Source organism: Fukomys damarensis, unplaced genomic scaffold (genome assembly GCF_012274545.1).
Source record: "Fukomys damarensis isolate Sample0158 unplaced genomic scaffold, DMR_v1.0_HiC HiC_scaffold_23, whole genome shotgun sequence".
Lineage (NCBI taxonomy): Eukaryota > Metazoa > Chordata > Mammalia > Rodentia > Bathyergidae > Fukomys > Fukomys damarensis.
Window position 1 is genome coordinate 57,044,596 of NW_022900935.1, and position 21,796 is coordinate 57,066,391.

A 21,796-nucleotide genomic window follows, 5' to 3' on the forward strand; every position below is an offset into this window, starting at 1 on the left:
TTTTAAGCAAAAACGTACACTAAGTTTTCAGGGGCCAGGGTGCACATCACCCATGACTTTTATACTTAACCAGCTTCATACGATGAATATAGCTGGTGCCACTACATGAAAGACTCTAATTTTACCATAAAAACATGTTGGATCTGAAGCAAAGCTTCACATCTATAAAGCAAGCAGTTGTACCCGCAGTGAAAATTCTATCTGCAAAGCTGTCTAACAATACAAGGCTTGGGGAGCGTTATCATCTGTACCAAACAACTTCGCAATCACTGAATAAAGTTCCTTTTTTTTTTCCTACCCCACTGGTCTTAGTAAAATTAATACTGTATTCCCTTTGGCTAGGAAGGAAAAAAAACTAAACATATTAGTATAAGAAAGTTACTCTACAAGTTCTTCTTAGTTTGACCAGAGATCATTTCTGAGAGGAGATAAGTATCTGTGAAATATCAAATAGGCCTACAGGTTTTCCCCCTGACTACTTCTCCCAGGGTCAGCTTGCAAATCATCACCATTGTATGCTAGACCTTCTTGTTGCTACTGGAAGTCAGAGTCATAAAAAACATTCAAGTGGATTTGTATGACTTGGAATCTAGAGTGTGGAGCTGAATCCAATCTGTAACAAAGATCTCTAAGAAATTTAATTGTACCTGTGCCATTGCAAAGGGTCAGATGGGTGTAAAGAAAGAGTGCTTTTGAACAACTTAAAAGCATTTGCTGATGTATGAGGCACAGGTACAAGGACAGGAGCGTCATAATCAGTCAAGATGTCTGTTCATGGTCCCATCTCTGCCATGGCCTGACCATGGACAAGCGTTGTCCAGTTTCTCAATCAGATAAGTGGGAATAATTTCCAATTTCCCTATTCTATGATGAACTTTACTATTTTGTGATACACGAATGAAAACTGCAAGAATAAATAAATACCAGACTTCGTCCTCTCCCTCTCTCTCTCTCCCTCTCTCTCTCTCTCTCTCTCTCTCTCTGTGTCCATGTAAAGATCTTGATACTAATTAAAGAGGCATTGTGTTGAGGGGCCTCAGTTGTGGTACCGAAGGGGTATCTCTACCTCTTCTTTTGATGACTTGACTTTTCTTTAGGGAAGCCCCCACCTCTGTCCTACACATTGTCAGTGAGATTGTTAACACCTCTCCCTCTGTTAACCTCCACAACCTTCCCTGAGCTAGGCCATGCAGATGTTCTCTTCCAGAAGTGGACCTTTATCTGAATAATAACAGCAGAAAATGGCTATTTCTGTGTCTCTCTGCTATCAGCATTTTAAAAAGACCACTCATTGGATCACCTCTGTCATTGTAGATTAGAGTCCTTCCAAGGCTCGGCATTTTGCCTTTGATTCTTTGAATGACATATAATTCAGCCAGCCAGCAATGACCTCTGGTGCTTGTAATCAGCAAATGGCAACTCATACAGAACACTTTTCTGGTCCACATTATAGGGCTATATATTTTGCAGTAATCAAACTGAAATCATTTTAAAGTACTTCAAACAGCCTAGAGGGTTTTGTTTTTTTGTTGGTTTTTTTTTGGGGGGGGTCTAATTAAGACATCCTTTTCCTTACAATAAGCAGGGTAACTATACATTCTGAAACATTTCCTTAATTTTTCTGCTAGTAGTAAAGTGGCCTTTTTCTTTATTCTGCTGGCCCTGAACTCACAACAACTGCATTCAAAGACCAGCCCCTGGATCCAGTTTTCTCTTCCTCTGTGGTCATGGGCACCCCCAGAAACCTGTGCACTGGCAGCGGCCAGGCTGCCACTGTTGTTGGAGAGAAAAGCAGAAGCTGAATACTCTGCCTTTTAGCCAGAAGCCATCCTGACACTGAGAAAATGATAAGCTTGTGTACAGCAGGTGGTCAAAACTGTGCCTTCATACATCACCTCTGAAAGAGTACAATGCCTGTAGTCAGGACAGGTTAGGGAGATAAAGGCTGCAAAGAAGGGCCCCAGCCCCATTAATAAAGGCTCAAGTCAATCTCCCTAACAGTGTGCTTTTGTTAACCAACATTTAAAACTGGATAAGGACAGTGTTACTTCTATGTGGGTGTGAGGGCAGCTCTCCTGAGAGAACAGAACAAGACAAATCACGAGATGTACCTGGTTTCAGAACCGTTGCTGGGAAAAAATGTCTGATGTTATGCTCTCATTTGGCACTCTAGAAGCACACTGCATGGCTGACAGAGTGGCCATAAGTAGCTGGTTAAATTTAAATTAGCTAAAATTAAGCAAGAGTGCATGTCCAGTTCTTCAGCCATACAAACCACACTTCAAGCTCTTCAAAGCTCCCGGTGGCCAGTAGCTGATGCACAAGGCAGCGTGGATACTGAACATTTCCATCCTTGCAGAGAGTTCGACTGGTGGATGCTGGTTGACCAAGAGGTGCTCAATCCTCCCACAGGACCTGGGGAGGAGCAGGCCTTCCAACATGGTGCTGCTCTGCAGGGGAACGAGCAGGGACAGCAGCTATCAGGAAGGTACCCTTGCGGGAGGCGTCAGGGTATGCCTTGAGGATGAAGGAGCATGGCACAGCCCAGACCTTCTAAGAGACCTGCGTGGGGATCGTGCCAATTTCCTGCAGAAGCGTTCCCTGAACACATCCCTGAAGAGGTGAGAGGTGGCTGGAGATCTCAGCAGCCAACCCAGGGCAGGGAGCTACCCTGGGAGCAGCCTGAATGTCCAGAGGTCAAAGAAACAAGGTGACTTCTTAGAAGATGGCAAGAAACAAATAATCCAAGATTTGTCTCTGAGAGATCCTTCCACAGGGACAAGCTCTCAGAGATTCTGAGGAGAGGGGGCCGTAGGCACAAGAAGGGTCTCCTCGGTAGCCAGCTGCAGGGTAAGGATCCTATTCATCCTCATGAAGATTCCCAGGAGGAGGTTCAGCACAGCCCTCAAAATTAGGACCTGTGAGAGCAAAAGTTTATATCTTGCAGTCTGCTACTCTGAGGTCATCAACACTATATCATAACCGTACCTTCCAGGGAGGGTCTTTTGGCATCTGTCTAAGGCCACTTTGTGCTGCTGTAACACAGTGCCTGAAGCTGTGTAATTTATAAAGAATTGTGATTTCTGACTTGCAGTTCTAGAAAGCCCATGCTTGGGAGGCCCACATCTGCATATGAAGAACTTTCCTGAAAGCTACAGAACTTGACGCGGTCCTCCTTGGAACTGAAGGAAGAAGTGATGACCAGAGCTCCAGGGGACAATCTTAAACCACGAGGGAACCAGAAAGATCAAAGCAAAATGCAAAACTAAAAAGTTAAAAGGGTTTCGAGTCCCTAACAGTGCTTTGTAGTGGGTAGACATGTGACGGACTATCCCTTTAACTATACTGGACTCTCTTGAAATGGGAAGGGAATCTTATCATTTCTGATTTCCTGTATTTGCAGCCAACCTGTTATCCTAAGCGGGAAGTCATAAATCCCATTAGCAAAGTTATATAAAGTCCCATGCGCTTCATTCAAAATCAACTACCTACATCTGGGGGGCTGCGAAAAGCCCCTGAAGGTGGTTGCCCACTTGCAGTATTTGTATCAATATAACTGTGCCCCTCGGAATGGACTTTAACTTGGCAATCCCTACACATGGGCGAGTGCAGTATATTCTAATAGGAATGAACTTTTGGATACAACTTTGATCATGGGTGGGATCAGAGTTATTATTATTTTTTAAATGTATCTTTCCTCTTTCTTTTGCCCTTTCTTCCCAACCTCATCTTTCTGCTAGGAAGGAAAAAAAAAATTAGCCAAGCAAGAGTACATTCAATTCCCTTTCTTAATTAGAAGCAAAGTATTATAAAGCTGTGGCATAATCACTTGAAGAGCATTTGCAAATTATCTTCAAGCACAAAGCTAGCATATTAAGGAAAGTGACGGGGGCTGCGGAACAAGTTCTGGGCTAATGGAGAGGGGATCCAGACTTGGAGAGGCATCTGCCAGTCACCGCTGGGGGCTCCTGCTCCCTGCCCTCAGACCTCGCGATGCACAGAGAAGTGAAAGACACAAACCCAAGCTCTCCCATGTGGCAGCAGCACAGCTACAAAATCGATCATCTTAAACCAACACTCCAGAGTGCCTAATGGGCTTCAGAGAATCATCCAAATAAATAATCATTTCCTGATACTGGAGATTAGATTTTCTAAACCACAGCCCAGGCTCAAGCTCAGGAGAGAGACAGGAAGAATGGAGGAGTTATTTTTCCAAAAGGAAAATCTACTTCTAATCCACAGATCAGCATGCAAACAGTTTCTGTAGACTCTGTGGACTGGAGGAAAAGATAACGAGCAGGATCAAGATCGTTTCCTGACACCAAGGTTCTCGGTATCAGATGTGGTCATGGTTGGCTATGGCAGCCCTGGATTCTCTTTCTCTAGAAAGTGTTAAGTAAGAACAGATTGGTTGGCACGTAGTAAACTCTCGATGGATGTTGGATATGACAGCATCACTGCCTCCCAAGACAAACCAGAGCATTTCATTTCTAGACAGTTCTAAGTGTGAACAAGTGATGTCTTGTACAGATGGTCCTTGACTTAAAATGTTCAAATTATAATTTTTTGACTCATGATTTTTCAACTTTACTATGGTACAAAAGTGATATGCACTATGCATTCAGTAGAAATCATTTCAGTTGTGATCTTCTTCTAGGCTAGTAATATACAGCATGACAGTATGATTCATTTTCTCTCCCTCCCAATGCTGGGCAGTGGCAATGTGGGTGAACCACTGACACTCCACTGGGTACTGCATTCCCGGTGCTTTGGGAATACACATATTCAATAAATTACATGAGCTACACGTGAATATAAAATAGCCTTTGCATGACATGACTGTGTCCAACTGTGGGCAGTGTAAGTGCACTAGGCATGTCTAAGGTAAGCTGGGCCACGATAGGATATTCTGCAAGTTAGGTGCACTAAACACATTTTCTACTTAGCATATTTTCAACATACAGTGGGTTTATCAGGATGGAGCCTTAATGTAAACTGAGTAGCACCTATGCTAATACTAATAATACTACTAATAATTACCTATGTTAATACTTAGGCCTCTGTACCTTTACCTCTCCCTTCTGGGTTCTATTTCCAGCCTGGTGGTGAACACAGACGAACCCAGCCTCTTTTCCCTATGGAAGTCCTTTCCAAGACATAAAGGAGGTTGTTCGATCCTCTTAGCCTCTGCTCCCATGGTCTTTCTAGCCCAGCTGGCTGGGATTCTTGTCTACAGGCCCCAGCAAGTGGAGCTCTCTTCTATGCTGGGATTATACTTTTTTCCCTTTTGGCAGGGGATCTAAATTCAGGACTCAGGCCTCCATTTGTGTTCATTTCACCTTGTTAAAGATCAGCAGAATTCTACCTTTTGGGACCTTGGGTTTAGTCATCCAGTCATCCCACAAATTACCTGTCTCTTCTAGCTTTGTATCACCTGCAGACTGTCACACCACCAATCCTACTCATCAGAGTGATTAGGTTATATCTGGCTCTTGCCACATGTACTGTAAAAGCAGATTAAATATTCTCTGTTGAGTCTTACTTTTATGTTCCCCTCAAATTCACACAGTGACGTCTCAAACCCCAACACCTTAGAACAGTGGTGGCGAACTTATGGCACCCATGCCGCAGTGGCGATCTACATCGCTGAAAGCTTTAAAAGATTCGCCAGCACTGCCTTAGAATGTGACCTTCCTCAGAAGTAGCAGAGTGGTGGCAGATAAAAGGAGTGAGGGTAGAGTGAGGTCGTAATGAAGCAGCATAGCCCTCTAATCCAAAGCGACTGATGTCCTGATAAATACGGGAAATGTAAGCCCGATGTGGTGGTACACGCCTATAAATTGTGCCCTCTGGGAGGCTGAGTCAGAAGGATTTTTAAGTGTGAGCCCAGCCTAGGTAACTTAACAAGAACCTGTCTCAAAGTGGAAAAAAAAATGTAAAGGACAAGGATATAGCTCAGGGCAAAAGTACTGGTTCAATGCCCAATACTGCAAAAAAGAAAAAGAAAAGAAAAGAAAGATGAAAAAAAGGGCGGGGAGGGGATGCGAACACAGGCACAGATACATTTATTCCCCCAAAATAAGACCTAACCAGATGAGAAGCCCTAGCATGATTTTTCAGGATGCTTGTAATAAATGCTGTACCCCAAAGTAAATCCCAGTTAGGATTATCAGCCAGACAGATGCATTTAGTATAACTGTTGCAACATACAATGGGCGTACTGATTTATTAAGTAATAATATTAATACATAATTTAAAACAAACAATATTAAATAATAGTATTGACATTAATGCTTAAGTGATAATATAAATTACAATTAAGTATTTGTAAGTAACCAAGTGGAGGCTTTGGACAAGAGGTAAAATGCCTATGCAAACAGATGAACTTGAGACTTGTTGCTGAATGTCCAATCAAAGCACAGATACAACGCATGAATAACGTGTGCACTCGGTAAGGAACAGATGTGGTTACAGCTTATATGAATCTTCATAATTCAATACATCCTGTGTTGTCATGGACATACCTAAAGCAGTCATGTGAAATAAAGAAATGTTTTCTGAATTTTGGTGCCTGTGAGTTTTCATCACTTTTGTGTGGACCATCATTTTTTTTTTGGATCCTGGGGATTGAACTCAGGACCTTGTGCTTGCGAAGCAGGTGGCAGAACCACTGAGCTAAATCCCCAGACCTGGACCAGCATTCTTAACTGTCATTTTTGTTGCCTCTCCTGTCTTGTAAGTCTTCAATGAACACTTAATTCAATGGGAACATTATAAAACCAAGCCGCAAGAAGTTGTGACTTATGTGAAGAATTCAGGGGATAAAATCACTGACAACTGTGTTGCCAATGCGCTACAAGCAGACAAGGACAAGAAGCACTCGCTTAAGGACAGCTCTGTTGCTGGACCTGAGAGGTTGGGGCCAATGGTTCTACAGGAAATAAAGTTGCAAGAAACTCAGGCCAGAATTGGGAGTGTGGAGAATTACAACAATGCTCCAAAAGAAGATTAACATGACTATATTTGAATAAAGGATTGTTATACATGAAAAGATAAGATATCCCCTGAAAATTAGCCCTACTACGTCTTTTGGTGCAAAAGTTAATGGACCTGGTCTTATTTTCAGGGAAATACTGTAGACAGCCAGAAGGGTGGTGGGAAGAGGCACAGGGAGAAGCCACCTACCAGTCAAGTAGAAAACCCAGAACACACCTTCCCTCAGAGCCTCTGAAGAAATCAATCTTGCCAAGACATCTTGATTTCCAGTTTCTAGCTTCCAAAACAGAGAGAGAGAGAGAGAGAGAGAGAGAGAGAGAGAGAGAGGGAGAGAGAAGAGAGAGAGAGAGAGAGAGAGAGAGGGAGAGAGAGAAGCACTTTCATTTCCATCAGAGGCAGAGAGAAGTATTTCTACATCACTCAATTTGACCTCCACATACGAGTTCCCTACTCCCCTCCCCTCCACTCAGAAAGTCAAGTTTTAGGGTGATCGTCCAAGCAGCAGGCTCCGAACAAACTACCTCATTGCCTCCACCTTTTCCTCCTGACATTGGTTTTGCCCTTCAGCCTCTTCAACAGCAGCCAAACAAACACAAACCCTGCAGTCTCCAAAGTGACATGGACAGAGATGTCCCCATGCTGGACACGGCACTACAACGACATCCTGCAAGTCACTACCCTCCCTCTGAGACACATGGTAGTTTCATGAGCCTTGCTTCAGTTTTTAGCCACTGATGCCTTAAATCCTTACTCAGAGTCACCAGTTGGAGGCTACACACCTTCTGTTTTCCTTTGAACACTGCTGATAATCCTAACAGGGGACACCCCAAGTTGAAGTTCAAAGGCAAATGGTAAATTCTAATTGCTCAGTGACCCAGCAACACCAGGATTACTGATGCTACATGAGCATCTTTTCTGTCCACACTGGTAGTGTTTTGTCTTTCTGGACTGATCACTGGGAATTTTCTAGCACTTAGGAAAATACACAGGTTTTTCTTTTTTTTCCTTGCAGCTGAATGGGAACCCATAGAAAGCAACCTGCTGTAAGATGCTTGAACTTGGTAACAAATGAATGGGACTCCAGGTGAGGAAAGGAACAGGAGAAAAAAGTATCAGGTCTCCATGCTTGGAAAGGATTTTTCAGTCGCGTGCATGCACACACACACACACACACACACACACACACAATAACAATGCCCTTTTCCACATAAGCCTGATTTCTTCCAGGGATGGGTTTGAATCTTTCTCCTCCTGTAGCACCTCCCCTCCTCTTTCGCCTTCTTCTTGTATTTGTAGTACTAAGGACGGAACCCAGGGCTTTCACACTGAGCTAGCTATTTTTTTATTTTGAAAACTGGTCTTAGTACGTCACTAAGTTGCCCGAACAGAGGCTGATCTTGTGATTCTCCCGCCCAGATACCCAGTGGTATGGCTCGTGTTTAGATACCCCCCACAAAGCCTCATGCTTTTTCAGAGGTGGCTGAATCTAGAGCATCTGATGCTAGGGTTAAGGTCTCTTGCTGCTTTTGCTGTCTTCTACAGATATGAACTGTTGCCCCTCCGCTGTGCCACCCTGCCTTGAAGCCAGCTGATTATGAACTAAAACTTCTATAAACTGTGAGCTAAATAAACCCTTTCCCCTTTAACTTTGGGTATCAGGTATTTCGTCTCAGCAACAAGCGAAAAGTAACTAACACACTCAGAGTGCTAGAATTACAGGTGTGCCCTACCACACTCAGTCTGAATCCTGCTTCTTCTAAGCTAAGCTCCTATACTGGGAGAGAAGTTTTGGGAAAGAAGTTAGATCAGGAGGCCAGGGTGCTTATAAACGCCAAGGCAGTGTACACAATAGATCAGGCCGGTATGCATCATGGGAATTTAGGGCAAGATTCTCTACGCTTAATCACATAGTCATGAGGTCTTGACACTTGTTGTAGTCAGCAGGATTGGGCAAGGGAATACATGAAATACAGGACACATAACTTGTAAGGTTATTTTATGAGAGTTACCCAAACAGTCAAATGCAAAAAGAGTCCAAGAGATGAACCACACACTAGAAGCCCAAAGCATTCAACTGAGGGCCTAGATCCCAGCAGTTTCCCACACAAGTCCAGCTAAAGGCTTAGAGACCAAGGCAATGTCCTCCTTGAGTCCAGCCAGTGTCCTAGAGCCCACGGCAATGTCTCATGCTTGTCTGTGTTGAGGATCTGCACCTGGAAGGGCCAAATGCCAGTGGTGGAAGCCAGAAAATCTATACCGATGAAATGAAGGATCTGTGCCACCAGGCTGAGGGATCCACATTGGAGTCAGGAAGTGATATTCATGGTAAAGATCAGAGCTCCCCTGATGAAAGCAGCAGCCATTTCCAGCAACTGTGAGGTCCTGAACTCCTCCTCCAATGAGAACAGCCTGGTTTACACCTAGAAAACCATCTCCAGCAAGCTTCTAGAAAATCAACAGGCCCAGGTCTTCCTCCCCAGTTCTCTTTTTATGGCCATTGGTAACAATCTTCAGGTGGATCCTCCACACCCAGACCACGCTGATTCAGTTCAGCTGGTGGTTACAGGTTGACCATTAGTCAGTCCAGTACAACCCAGAAAGAAAGAACTGTTGCCATGGAAACACTGAAAAGATGCCTACGGCATTCATTAGTCATCAGAGAAATGCAAATAGAACACCACAATGAATTACCACCTCCCACACACTAGGAAGGCTGGAATCAAAAACACAGATAAACAAGTGTTGGTGAAGGGTGGAGAAACTGTAGCCCCCGGACACTGCTGGCAGTGTAAAATAGTAGGCCACGGCATCCACAAGTCCTGATACATCAGAAATACCTAGCAGCTTAGTAAATCATGGTTCTGGGTGTGTCCGTAAGAACACACAGGTTGGCAAATTGAGCAGGGAAGACTGACCGGGCTGTAGGTGGCACCAACCAATAGACTTGTAGCCGGGTAGAATAGAAAATGGAAAGAAGATAGTGGTTTGCCCATTTTTGAAGTGCTCTAATCTTGAACAGATGCATTCATTGCTGCTGTAGTCTTTGGATGTTGTCTCTGTTTTCTTCAGCCTCGAAACTCTCCTTTCTTGTTCTGCGGCTTCCATCTTCTTTGGCTGAGCTGCTACTGGACCTTCCGGGTCTCCAGCACATAGATAGCCACCGTGGATTCTCCTGCTTCTGATGCTATAAGCTTAATAAATACCTTTGCATAATTGTATGTATATTTTCTACTGATTCTTTTTCTCTAGAGAACACTCATTCATGAAACCACTTTGGAAAACAGTCTGGCAATTCCTCAAAATATTAAATATACAGCTGACATAGGACAAGCCCTCTCATTCCTAGAGATACTGCTATGTTGTATGTCATTGCTGGAACAACATAGTTGACAATCACATGTTAAAAGAGGAGAGGTTCAGGGCCAAGGATTTAGCTCAGTGGCACCATACCTGACTCACAAGCACAAGGTCCTGAGTTTGACCACTAGTACCAAAAAAAAAAGGGAGAGAGAGAATGAGAGCAAGAGCGAGCGAGAGAGCGAGAGAGAGAGAGAGAGAGAGAGAGAGAGAGAGGTTTATTTTGGCTCACAGTTTTTGAAGGTTTCAGGCCATAGTGGGCTGGGTCCAAGGCAAGGCAGCATGGCAGAGAGGAAACAGTTCATAGCAGGGCAGGCATATGAGAGAGGGGAGGGATGTATTTACATACCCTTCCTGACCATGCCCACAGTGATCCACTAGGCTTTTCCTCCCAACATCACACACAGTTATAAACTGGATCCGTGATCCAGTCACCTCCCTAAAACCCCACCTATGAATGTATGAGGCTTTGGGGGACATCTAGATGTAAGCCAGAATTTACATGCACAAGAGAAATGAAAATGCATGCACACACAAAAACCTGTGCCTGAATGCTCACAGCATTATTCATAACAGTGCACACGTAAGAACAACTCTCATTCCCCTGAACTGATGAGTAGATAAACAAAATGTGGTATATCTCTATGAAGAATACTAATTGACAATAAAAAAATAAATGATACACTGATAAACTTTAAAACCATGCTAAGCAAAGTGTGTCACTCACAAAAAGACCACATCTTGTGACATAAAGCAAATGTGGAGATTGGGACCTGTCTGTAGTCTTAACCCGTTACCTTGGGTGGCAGCCAGTTGGCCCCAATATCAGCAGAATTAGTGGCCACAATAGGAATGACCCAGAGACACAGGGAGGACCATGTGTCCCAAGCATTGTACTACTAAGTGGCAACGCCACAGCTATTTGAGGCTGGACCACTGGACCCCAGAGCCTGTGGGCTTAATTCACTCCCTCAAAAGATTACCCAGGCCCTAGGAGCTTACTGCTATCTGATATTTGAAGCCAACTTTCCTAGTCCTTATCCAGGAAGTTTTTCTAAGGACATTTTTGGATGGTGGGAAGTAGGTACCACAGGTATGGGAAATCACACCGCTGTGCTCTATGACGGGGCCAAGCTTGAGTGGGAGCTACGTTGTCACCACTGCTGCTGCCACCACCCTGTGCCCTCCCTCACATGAACTAGAAACTGGCATGGAAAGCATCTCTCCTTTTGAAAGGGCTACAGGGAGAAACAGGAGGCCTGAGAACAGGGTGGGTGGGAGGGGAAGATGGCAAGGCAGGGAGGGAGACAGGAGCAGGTCATCGTGGGATCTGACCACGGAGGGGAGTGGGAAGGAGCTGTGGCAACGCTGAGGCTTCCAGCCCAGGGGTGCCTAGACTTCAGCCCAGGGGAGATGAGGAGGGGCACCGAATGGGGCTGTCTAGAGGCCGCCCAGACTCAGAAGCCCAGCAGACGCACTGCAATATAGATCTGGAGCCCCAGGGACTCTGCCCACTTTTTTCCTTTTAGCCAAATCTTTTGCATCTTTTGGGTACAACATGTCCCAGTGCTCCCCACCCCCCTAGGCCTCCCACAGTGCTCATACCTCACACAGCATGAACTGTTCTTCCCTCTCCGCTCTGAGGTCCTCAACTCCGCACATTAGTGCCACAGCTGTTTCCCTGCCATGGTTGTTTCTGGTCCCCCTCACATGGCTGAGCGACCTGTACCTCCTCGGAGATAACCCCAGACCCTGGCCCAGGGCCAGACCGAGTATGCCCAGGGAGGCTGCCCTGGGAACAGATCTACGCGGGGTCAGGGCATGGGGTAGGGAAGCAGGGAGAGGGACTCAGGAACCTGCGACATTACCCATGAGGGACACAGGCAGGAGGGAGAAGAGGAGACAGACAGCTGGGAAAAGGTACAAGGCTGCGAAGACACACACACACACACACACACACACACACACACACACCTACACTCGCAAAGACACACACTCATATACATGCACACTCCTGTATACACGATAAGCACAGAGGTGACCACACATATATACATATATACATACATACAAACACATACACTCACATATATACACACATACACACATTCACCCACATTTTTGTACACAAGCAAACAAGAATTTGAACTCTCAGCAAGCTTCCCATATCAGGGACTGAAATCACTAGCACAAATAAGGGAAGAACCTTCTACTTGTGCCTTCACCCCGGGACCCACAGTCCCAGGGGGAGGGGGAAGCGTTGGGGGAACCACTCCTGGACCTGGCCCTCCAAGTCTCCACTCCCCTGACACAGTGGCCTACAGCAGACAAGATCCCCATTGGCTTCAGTGAGAAACCCCTTGAGGTTGAGCATGTAAGGATTCTTTTTCTGACTCATGAACACCAGAGGTACAAGGAAGATGTCTAGGTGTATTATCACCGTCATCTCAAACATGAAAATCATTCAAACATGGAGAATGGAAAAAAGCAGGGGCGGTGGGGCAGTGTTGCTGTGAATCTCTGAGAAGAAAATCCGAACCATACACAAAGAGAATAGCAGGATAACAAACAAAACTTTAGAGTTCAACAAAGCTCAGCTCTATCATCCGCCGGTTGGGTAACTGGATCTACAGGTCTGTAGTAAAAGGGCAAAAATGGCTGCTTAATTCTCTCCTCCAGAAAGCATGCGTCACTGACAGAACAAACAGCAAGAAGCTCAATGCCCTGTTTGTCAACTCAGGTACAACTTGGCTGTGTCTCGGACAACACGTCGATCTGTTAAAAACACACACCGGAGGGAAGATACTTTTCTTCTAGTAGTCACAGCAAAAATCCTTTACTCTTCTGTCCAGCTACCTGAAGAAAAACAAGGGAATTTGCGGCTTGGTTTCCTTGACAACCTTATCTTCACTCCAGGCACCATCCCCGTCTCTAAGCAACAAGGGCACTTTTCAGAACCACCAAGAGGTAAAACCCAGCGCTTAAGTCCTAGAAAGATGCAAACGGAGCAGAGCCACTGGCCCCTCACAAGACCGAGCCCAAGGGACCATGGGACATCCTCCCTCAGTCCCACATGCACCTGCGCTCCCCCAAGTTCCTGAGGGCCTGAAACTTCACCTCTGCACTGACTCCCCTTGGCTCATTCCCCTGTCTTCCCGAGGGGGACAGTGACTCAGCCCATCAGCTGACTTCTCCCACATCCTGCGCTTCTAATAGAAAATCCCTACATGGTCCCAGAGTGAGGGGAGGCTGACCCTAGATACCAGGGCATGGAAGGAAAGCTAGGACAACACTGTATGTAGCTGTGACTTACCAACTCTGTAAACAAAAGGCTAAGCCTAGAGAGACGCATTTGATTAAAAGAAGCGGAGAGAAAATGTCTGTTATTGCCATGTTGACATTTAAGACCTCATTTGCTCCTCAAAACAGGATTTAGATTTTTTTTTCCCCCTCCTAGCATGCTCCAACCTCTTCCCTAACATCTCTGGGCCAGGAAGAATTTCTGAGAATGTAAATAGAGGAACAGATAACACAAACTCTCTGGAAATGATAGCTCGGAGCTTTAATCAGAGCAAGAGAAGGGTGCTGGTGAGTGCAGAGCTGAAAAGAGCTGATATTCAGGAGTGCTGCATCAAATAACCAGGAAAACTGTGTCGTTCACATCCGTCTTTCTCAAGCAAGCTCACATCCATGACTCTATTTACCTTCATAGCACCTGGGGAGCAGGAGGCGGGGCTGCAGTGATTCCCCCCACCTCCCTTTACAGATGTGGAAATCACAACTCCAAGTTGTTCCTCCATACAATTACACTGCCAGTTGTTTTCAGAATAAGACAGAAACTAGAACTGTTGACTTCTGTTTATTTCAGACATATTGTTAGCAATGGGGAATTTGGAGAGTCTAAATTGCTATAAACTCAAATGCCATTTCCAAATTCGATGTGATCCACGAAGTTTGAGTTAATTAAAATTTTCAGCATTCCATCCCCTGTTCATTCTCTCTTGAGTGGAATTATTAAGCAGAAGTGACTGAACTCATTTTCAAAGCCTTCACCGGCATTCCTCATACATTGTGTATTGTTGGGGCTGAAGGAAAGATGAGAATTCCGGGCTCAGTAAAAGCCAGGGGATGGACTGCAGAGAGCCTCTACTTAGAGGCACCTGGAGGGCTGTGAAAAATAAGAACCAGTTAAAATCACGCGTCAGAAGAGGAAACCCTCCGGGCCAGTTATCAGGCTCTAGGAATCTGCAGGGCACAGGAACCGGAAGAGCTCTGGCACGGGATCACTAGCACAGGGAAATGGGATCAAATGCAGGCTCCCAGCAACTGCCCATCACTGCACGAGCAGACAAAAGTCACAACTGCTTGGCGTAACTCTGAATGATGACGCGGAGCTGACCCTTTCTGTAGGTAACACGCAGAAACACAGGCCACGAGGTTACCTGTGCGCTGGCGCAGAACTGAACCCCTGAAAGACAGCTCATTTGAGATGGCTTGGAAATCCAGGTATGGCCGGGAGCTCGGATTTCTCACACAGACTGGGCTTGTAGACCTGCCTGTGGGGAGAACAACCAGTGTTTTCCATTCCTCTCCCAACCCCCACATACACACACTGAGCTCATCACTTCGGAACCGGTATCCATGTGAACAAGAGGAGGAAGGGCCAAAGAAGAAATTTGTTCAAGTCAAATCAGGACACATCTGGGCTACGCAGGGAAGTCAACTTCTAATAACCACCCTGAAGAGTGAGACAAACGATAAAGCCAAGGAAGGACCCTAGAAGTACATTTAGAGGCCATTTTACTCGTTGTTTTTAATCAGAGAAAGGAGAAGGAAATGAAATTTTCATTTCAGGATCCATTCTTGGTTAATTATTATTTGTAGAATACAAGTAACATTTTAATTATTTTCAACCCCACATCATAATAGCTATCAAGGGAATAGAGACAAAATAGGATAAACAGGGACTTATTAAATACATAATTAATGTGCACTAAAATTAGCATACATGAATATGAGTCAGCTGGGACTATTATAAAGCATGCACCTCAAATGTTGTCAATTGATTAAATTTGTTATCTGCAATGGCTTTGGAACAAATTAGGCCACCTCCACAGGGGCGAGAGAGACTTGTTGACGAAGGGATGGCTCCCTGGCAGATCATCCTACCAGCAAAGGTGCTGGGTATCTTCATAAACCAAAATTTTAGAAAAAGCTACAATTCTCTTTATGGTGGAGCACAAGTAAATCAAGACCTTGTCGAAGATCATGGTCAAGCCACGGGGGCTCATGGGGATTTCTGTTTACCAGCACGATAAGCTTCTGACTCGTAGGGAAGGCAGCAGGGCCCAGCCTCCGTGTGGTTCTCCAGGGACAGGGGAGGGACTGAGTGTCATCACATCACAGCCTTGCCTGTGGTAGAGCCACCCGGCTGGCCAGCAGCAGGGATGAAACCCAGCAGAAAGGACTGACACAGCTCTCTGCCCTGCACTCAGAAGGGAGATGGGTGCTGTGACTGCGTCCTCACTGCTGGTGGCCTCACTAACTAGAGGGAAGCATGAGAGTGGTCCAGCATGCACTCAGTGGGCCTTCAGCCTCCCTTCTTCCCTATGAACAGCCTATCCCGCTCCCTCCATTTCGGATGGAAACACTGGCAACCAGCGAACCCATACGACAAGACTGGGGATAAATGGCAACTCTTGGTTGTCTGTGGTGCTGGAGATCAAGCCCATGGCCTTACGCATGCTGGGTAAGCACTCTGCCACTAAGCTACATGCCAGCCCCAAATGGCAACCCTTAAAGCAGGAGACACCACTGTTTAAACTGCACCATCTTCCAAGTTCCCAAGTTTTTCAGGCTGGAGGGAAAATTACACTCCTGCTCTGAAGGTTTGTATTACTGTATTCCTGCGATGATCAAATCATTCCGCACTGCACTGTAATACATATGTATACAAACCTAACCCCCTCGTCAGGCTGAAAGTTCTTTCAGTGCAAGGGCTGTACTTTTTTTTTTTTTCCTTCGGGTGTCACTCCATGAAATCCCATCTGCCATGCCAGTGGTTAGCCACGTGTCGCTACTGAGCACAAGAAGTGCATCTAGCACCACTGAGAAAGGGAATGATTTTGTTTCATTTTAATTAAGCTAAATTTAAAAACTGAAGATACATAAAATATTCTTCCATTGTGCACAAGGGTCTTCGGGGGTAGAACTGTTTTGTTTTGTTTTTCGTGAAAATGGAACACAGGGCCTTTGCACTGAGCTACATTCCCGGTACTATTGTTGTTGTTTTGTGTTTTTGTTTGTTTGTTTGAGACAAGGTCCCACTATGTAGTTAAGACTGACCTGGAACTATGTAGCCCAGGCTGGTCTCAAACTCTCAGCGATCCTCCTGCCTCAGCCTCCTGAGTGCTGCGATTTCTTGCTAAGTTGCTAAGTTGCCCAGACTGGATTTAACTTTCAATACTCCTGCCTCGGCCTCGTAAAGGGTTGGATGATAGATGTACACCACCATGCCTGGCCGCGATATTTTAACCATCAAAATTTAACATCCACATTAAGATACGCCAGAAGCGTAAAACACCCTGGATTTCGAAAAATGTGCTAGATCTCAATTTCTACAATACCGATTCCATGTTGAAATGAGAATGTCATGGCTATATCAGGTTTGATAAGATATACTTTTAAGATTAATTTCATCTACTCTTTACTTTTTTCTGCATGGTTACTAGGAAGTTGTAAATTTCATATTGTATCTCCTCATATCACTGTTGGATAGAGGCAATGTAGATGCTTCAGAAAGAGGATCCAGAAAGTTCTGCTTGGTGGGTTGATGGGTTGATTGGTTGAACACTATAAAAAAATAAAAATAAAGGGGCTGGGGATTTAGCTCAGGGGTTTTGCTGCCTGCCTCGTAAGTACAAGGTCCCAAGTTCAATCCCCGGTACCAAAACAGACAAACAAACAAATATTTAAAGATTCCTTTCTCTATTCTCATCTGATTTTCTGTTTTCATTACAACCAGAGGAAATCATGTTTCAGGCAGCTGAATCAGAAACATAGTCTGTGTCCAGGAAACAATATGAAGAAAATTAGTAACACAAGAATACACTCACCTGTGCCAACTAATGAATATACCCCTCTCTTGGAAACTGATTAAAGTGCAGTACAGCACTTGGATGTAAGACAGGAGGAGAATTTTGATATTCAGACTCTAAGAGTGTATTTCAATCTTATTAAGCAGCAAATGCAGCTCTTCTCTTCCCAACAGCCAAGGAATTAAAAAAAAAAAAAGTTATACATAGTAGGATATGATGCACGCTTGTAATCCCAGCACTCTGGAAAGTTGCAGCCAGCACAGGCAACTTAGTAACATATCAAGACCCTATCTCAAAATTAAAAATTTTTAAAAAGGGCTGGAGAATGTAGCTCAGTGTGAAGGCCCTGAGTTCAATTTCTAGTAACACACACGCACGCGCACACACACTCACACTCAAGTACACACAGTGAATGACCTATGTTGTTTCCATAAGGGGGTGAAGTTTTCCCGGCAACATATTCTAAAAGAAGTGTATTAAGGGCCACTGAGGTGAACTGGGCGATGTCACTAGCAAAAAGAAAAAAAGTCCTACAATAAAAGTTGCAGCTATTTCATGACAGTTAATGCCTCCTTTTCAAAATCTGAGTTGAGTCAGACACAGACCTATTAGTTGCCTGAGGTTTGGTGGGGGCAGGGAGTCAGCACCCATCTATAGCTAACACAGAACATCCAGAGGAGAGGCGATGAGCTCGTCTTTTCATCCTTAGAGTAGTTTTTCCATTCCCAGCACCGGATGTGATGACACTCAGGGCCTCCTTACCCCTTTCCCCAGCCGTCTCCATCTGCCACTCAAGAAGGAAAGAAGAAAAGAGACTGCAACTGATGTGAGCCAGAGTGACAGCATCACGAGGGGACGGGGTAGCACCTGTTCTATTTTACAAGACAAATCATTTGCAAAGCTTGATCTTTAAATGATGGTGTTTCTGACATGCTTGTGACACACCCCGTGAGAAAAGCTGTCTTACGCCGTCTTCCTGAAACACAGTTTCCACAAGGCAAGTTGGTGAGTCTCTTAGCAGTGAATGATTTGTGGGGTTTCATTTTCTGCTAAGGGTCTAGGGCCGAGCTGTCCAAGAGAACCTTCTAAGATGATGGGGACGTACCATACCTGAGTCAGCTGGAACAGCACCACTGGTACCTGAGGCTCTTGAGCACCTGATACGTGGCTAAGGGAAGCTGAGAAGCCAAACTGCGCATTTTCTCCAATTGTGATGAAGTTTAAACTCAAGAGGCCGCCATATTGGACAGTACAGCTCTACTCTGCCTCCCTAAGGCTTTGTTCTAGCCAATGTCTCACTGGCCATGGTAGCAAAACAGCTGGAAATTACCAGAAACTTTGAGTCCTAATACAACAATGTATTTGAATTTTTCTTGCTTTAATTTTTTTCCTTGAATTTACATAATAAGTAGGAGGATGACATAATGGAGCAGATGTGGAAATGAGTCTTGATTTTAACCCCAATCCTATTTCAACCTTAGGCTGTGGCTTTGGCTATAGTTTCCTATGCAAGATCTGAAAGCCAGAAAGTAGGGTTTGGGTGTCCATGTGTCTACAGCCTGTGACACGGGATAACAGGGAATCTAAAAGTTCCCCGCCACATTTAGTTAGCGTCATGCAGGGATCCCAGATTTGTGATTTCCTTCTCTGAATGTTCTTACCCATTCTCACACTCATATTAATAACAGAATTTGGAACTGTGCTCAGCTTCTGCTACAGTGCCATACCCAGGAACATGTCACGTTGAGCAAAATGTCATCCCGTAGAGGAGCCTGTGCTGATTATAACGTCGGGCTTCCCACTGAGACATGGATAATTAAAGGAGAATATTACAGTGTTTTCAAACTCATGGAGCAAATGAGAAGCATCTTCAAATAACCTGCTGGAGACGGAGGTTACAGCACTCTGAGACATCCCCAACTAGGACTACCTTGGCTAGAGCCAGAAGATCCCTGAGCATCAAAGCAAGGTGTGGCCAGAAGTAGGAGGGAACTGAGGGGTGGGGAAGAGGAGGAGGTGAGAGGGATTCATGTTTTCCAGCACCTCTGAGCATTTCCTAATAGCAGGCTACCAGCAGGTGGTCCTGTGTGTTGCTATTGCTGCCAGTTCACTTAATACTGAACTTCGTGGTTAGATATTATCTCCATTTAAGGGTAGGAAAACTAAGACTCTCAGACTCTTACTTAGGTCCCCTAGCTAGTAAAGCATCTGGTGGCTGCCGGACCTAAGCCCTGGCCTTTCTGACTCTTGAGGCTAGTCCCGTGCCTCAGGCTGATGACCTGTGTGGCTCCTGGATCATCTTCATTTGCAGGCACACGTGCAGGGTCTCATCTCATGGGCGTTCATCCCACACACTTCTGCAGAGCGCCCATGGCAGCTGGCCCATGTAGAGATGAGGTTTCCTGTCCAAGTTTCCCTGCCCAAGCCTCACTCTGAACAAAGCCCAGCACATCTGGAGCAAGAACCTGCCAAAACACCCATGCGGTATCACAGATATTGACATTCACTGTGGCGAGCCCCCAAAAGCAAGCAGCAGTAGTTCAACTTTGCTGCAGCCAGCTCTGAAAAACTCTGTGACCCACCAAAAGAAAGAAAACAGAGCTCACCAGGGCAAGAGGCTGCGAGGGGACAACATGTTGGGCTGTCTGTAAGCCAAACTTCACCAGAAGTACATGGCCCGGGGCCTGATCTCTGAGCCTCACACTCAGTTTCTCAATTTCATTTTACAGCCAGCGTAGTTTAAAACTGTGCAATGTATTTTACCAATGTCAGTTCCTAAAATGTAAAACGAGGGCAGCATAAAAATATCTAAACATCACACACAGAATATTCTATAAAATGTCTGGACTCCTCAAAGACCGCCTCCCCATGGTAGCCGTTAGTATTATGAGTGTTGTTTATTATTAACAATAATTTGTAGCTTTGCCTGACACTCAGAGAATGCCATCCGGTTTCTGAAATACAGTGACATGTAGTATACAAGTGGCTGCATACGTGTTTCCCTGGGGAGGTCCTTATCCAATGATAGAATTTTCTGTGCAGTCTTTGTCCCAGGAAAGGGAAGAGCTGGTATGTTCTTTGTTGTTACTGGCTCCTTCTTGCGAGCCACAGCCCTCATCTTGCTCTTACGGTTGCTCCCTGAAGCCACCTTGCAGGGCACAAAGTCCACATGAGGACTAGCCGAAAGCCGAGGCTCCCACTACCACCACCACCTCCTGCCTTTCTCAATTGTCCCCTGAATTATCAGCATTTTAACAAATCATTCCATACAGAGTCCAAGTCCAAAAGCAATTGGAAAGCAGGGCTCATCGGCACCCCAAAGACAAGCTTTGGCAGTGGCACTAAGGTCAGACCTCACCACAGAGAGACCGGACCTCCTGTAAGGATAGAGGCCAATGACATGGAAAATGAAAGAAGCTTAAGAAAGCAAAAATCAGCTTCCAAAAGTTAAGAGGCTGCCACATGACTCAGGCAATTTTACTCTAAAGTATGTACACAAGAGAACACATGTCCACCCAACAGCGGCTGTTGTTATAGTCACAACAGCCAAAGGACAGAAAGGAGCCAAACGTCCATCAAGTCATAAATGGATAAGCCAAACATGTGCACCTGTACAATGGAAGAGTGTCTGGCCTAAAAACGAAGATACCTGTGCCATGACACACATGAACCTTGGAAACACTATGCCAGGTGACAGCAAAGGCTGCATGGTTTATGATGCCACGCATATGACAGTAGAGATAAGGGAGATCCACGCAGATAGAAAGTGGACAAGTGCAGAAGCTGGAATGAGGGGAGACGGGGTGCCTGCTAATGGGCACAAGGCTCCTTCAGGGGGTGACAAAGACCTTGGGAAATGAGATAGTGATGATGATTGTACATCCCCATGGAGCTACTAAAACCACTGAACTGTACAGTTTGAAAGAGTGGCTGACACGGTATATGGGTTATACCCAGCTCTTCCTTTCTTTTTAAGCCAAGATCATGTTACGCACTTCAGGCTAGCCTCAGACTCACAGTGACCCAGCTGCCTCAGCTTCCCAAGTGCTGGGATTACAGGCATGTGCCACCACACCTGGCCGAACTGTTACTTAAAAAAAAAAAAAAAAAAAAAAAGATTGAATAGGGGGGAAGGTACCGGGACTTAACATGAAGGGAATAAATGAATTGATTTATAAACAGATCTTGAGAGAAATAAATCACTTCTCCTGACTTTAAATCCACAGTAGAGTTGTGAGCTGATAATTATATAATTGGTTTCAATGCTGTTTTAGCCCCAAATATTTGAATATTATTTCACAAAAGTTTGTTCTGGGGTTCAAGTGGCCTCAGAGGAAGACAACTAA

The 21,796-nt window shown here is 45.0% G+C and overlaps 1 protein-coding gene across 9 annotated transcripts in view; it reads right to left on the bottom strand.

Moving 5' to 3' along the window:
• The window catches only part of Slc39a11 (solute carrier family 39 member 11), a 412,155-nt gene that overhangs the window by 103,781 nt on the left and 286,578 nt on the right, over nucleotides 1-21,796 (bottom strand). Inside the window, exon 7 of one of the 9 annotated variants that reach the window (XM_033767347.1) lies at nucleotides 14,549-14,909. The exons of the other annotated variants lie outside the window; for them this stretch is intronic. Coding sequence (XP_033623238.1) covers nucleotides 14,659-14,909 — 251 coding nt within the window. The 3' untranslated portion in view covers nucleotides 14,549-14,658. Of the gene's footprint in view, nucleotides 1-14,548; nucleotides 14,910-21,796 lie in introns of those variants that run through there. 9 annotated transcript variants of the gene reach the window in all.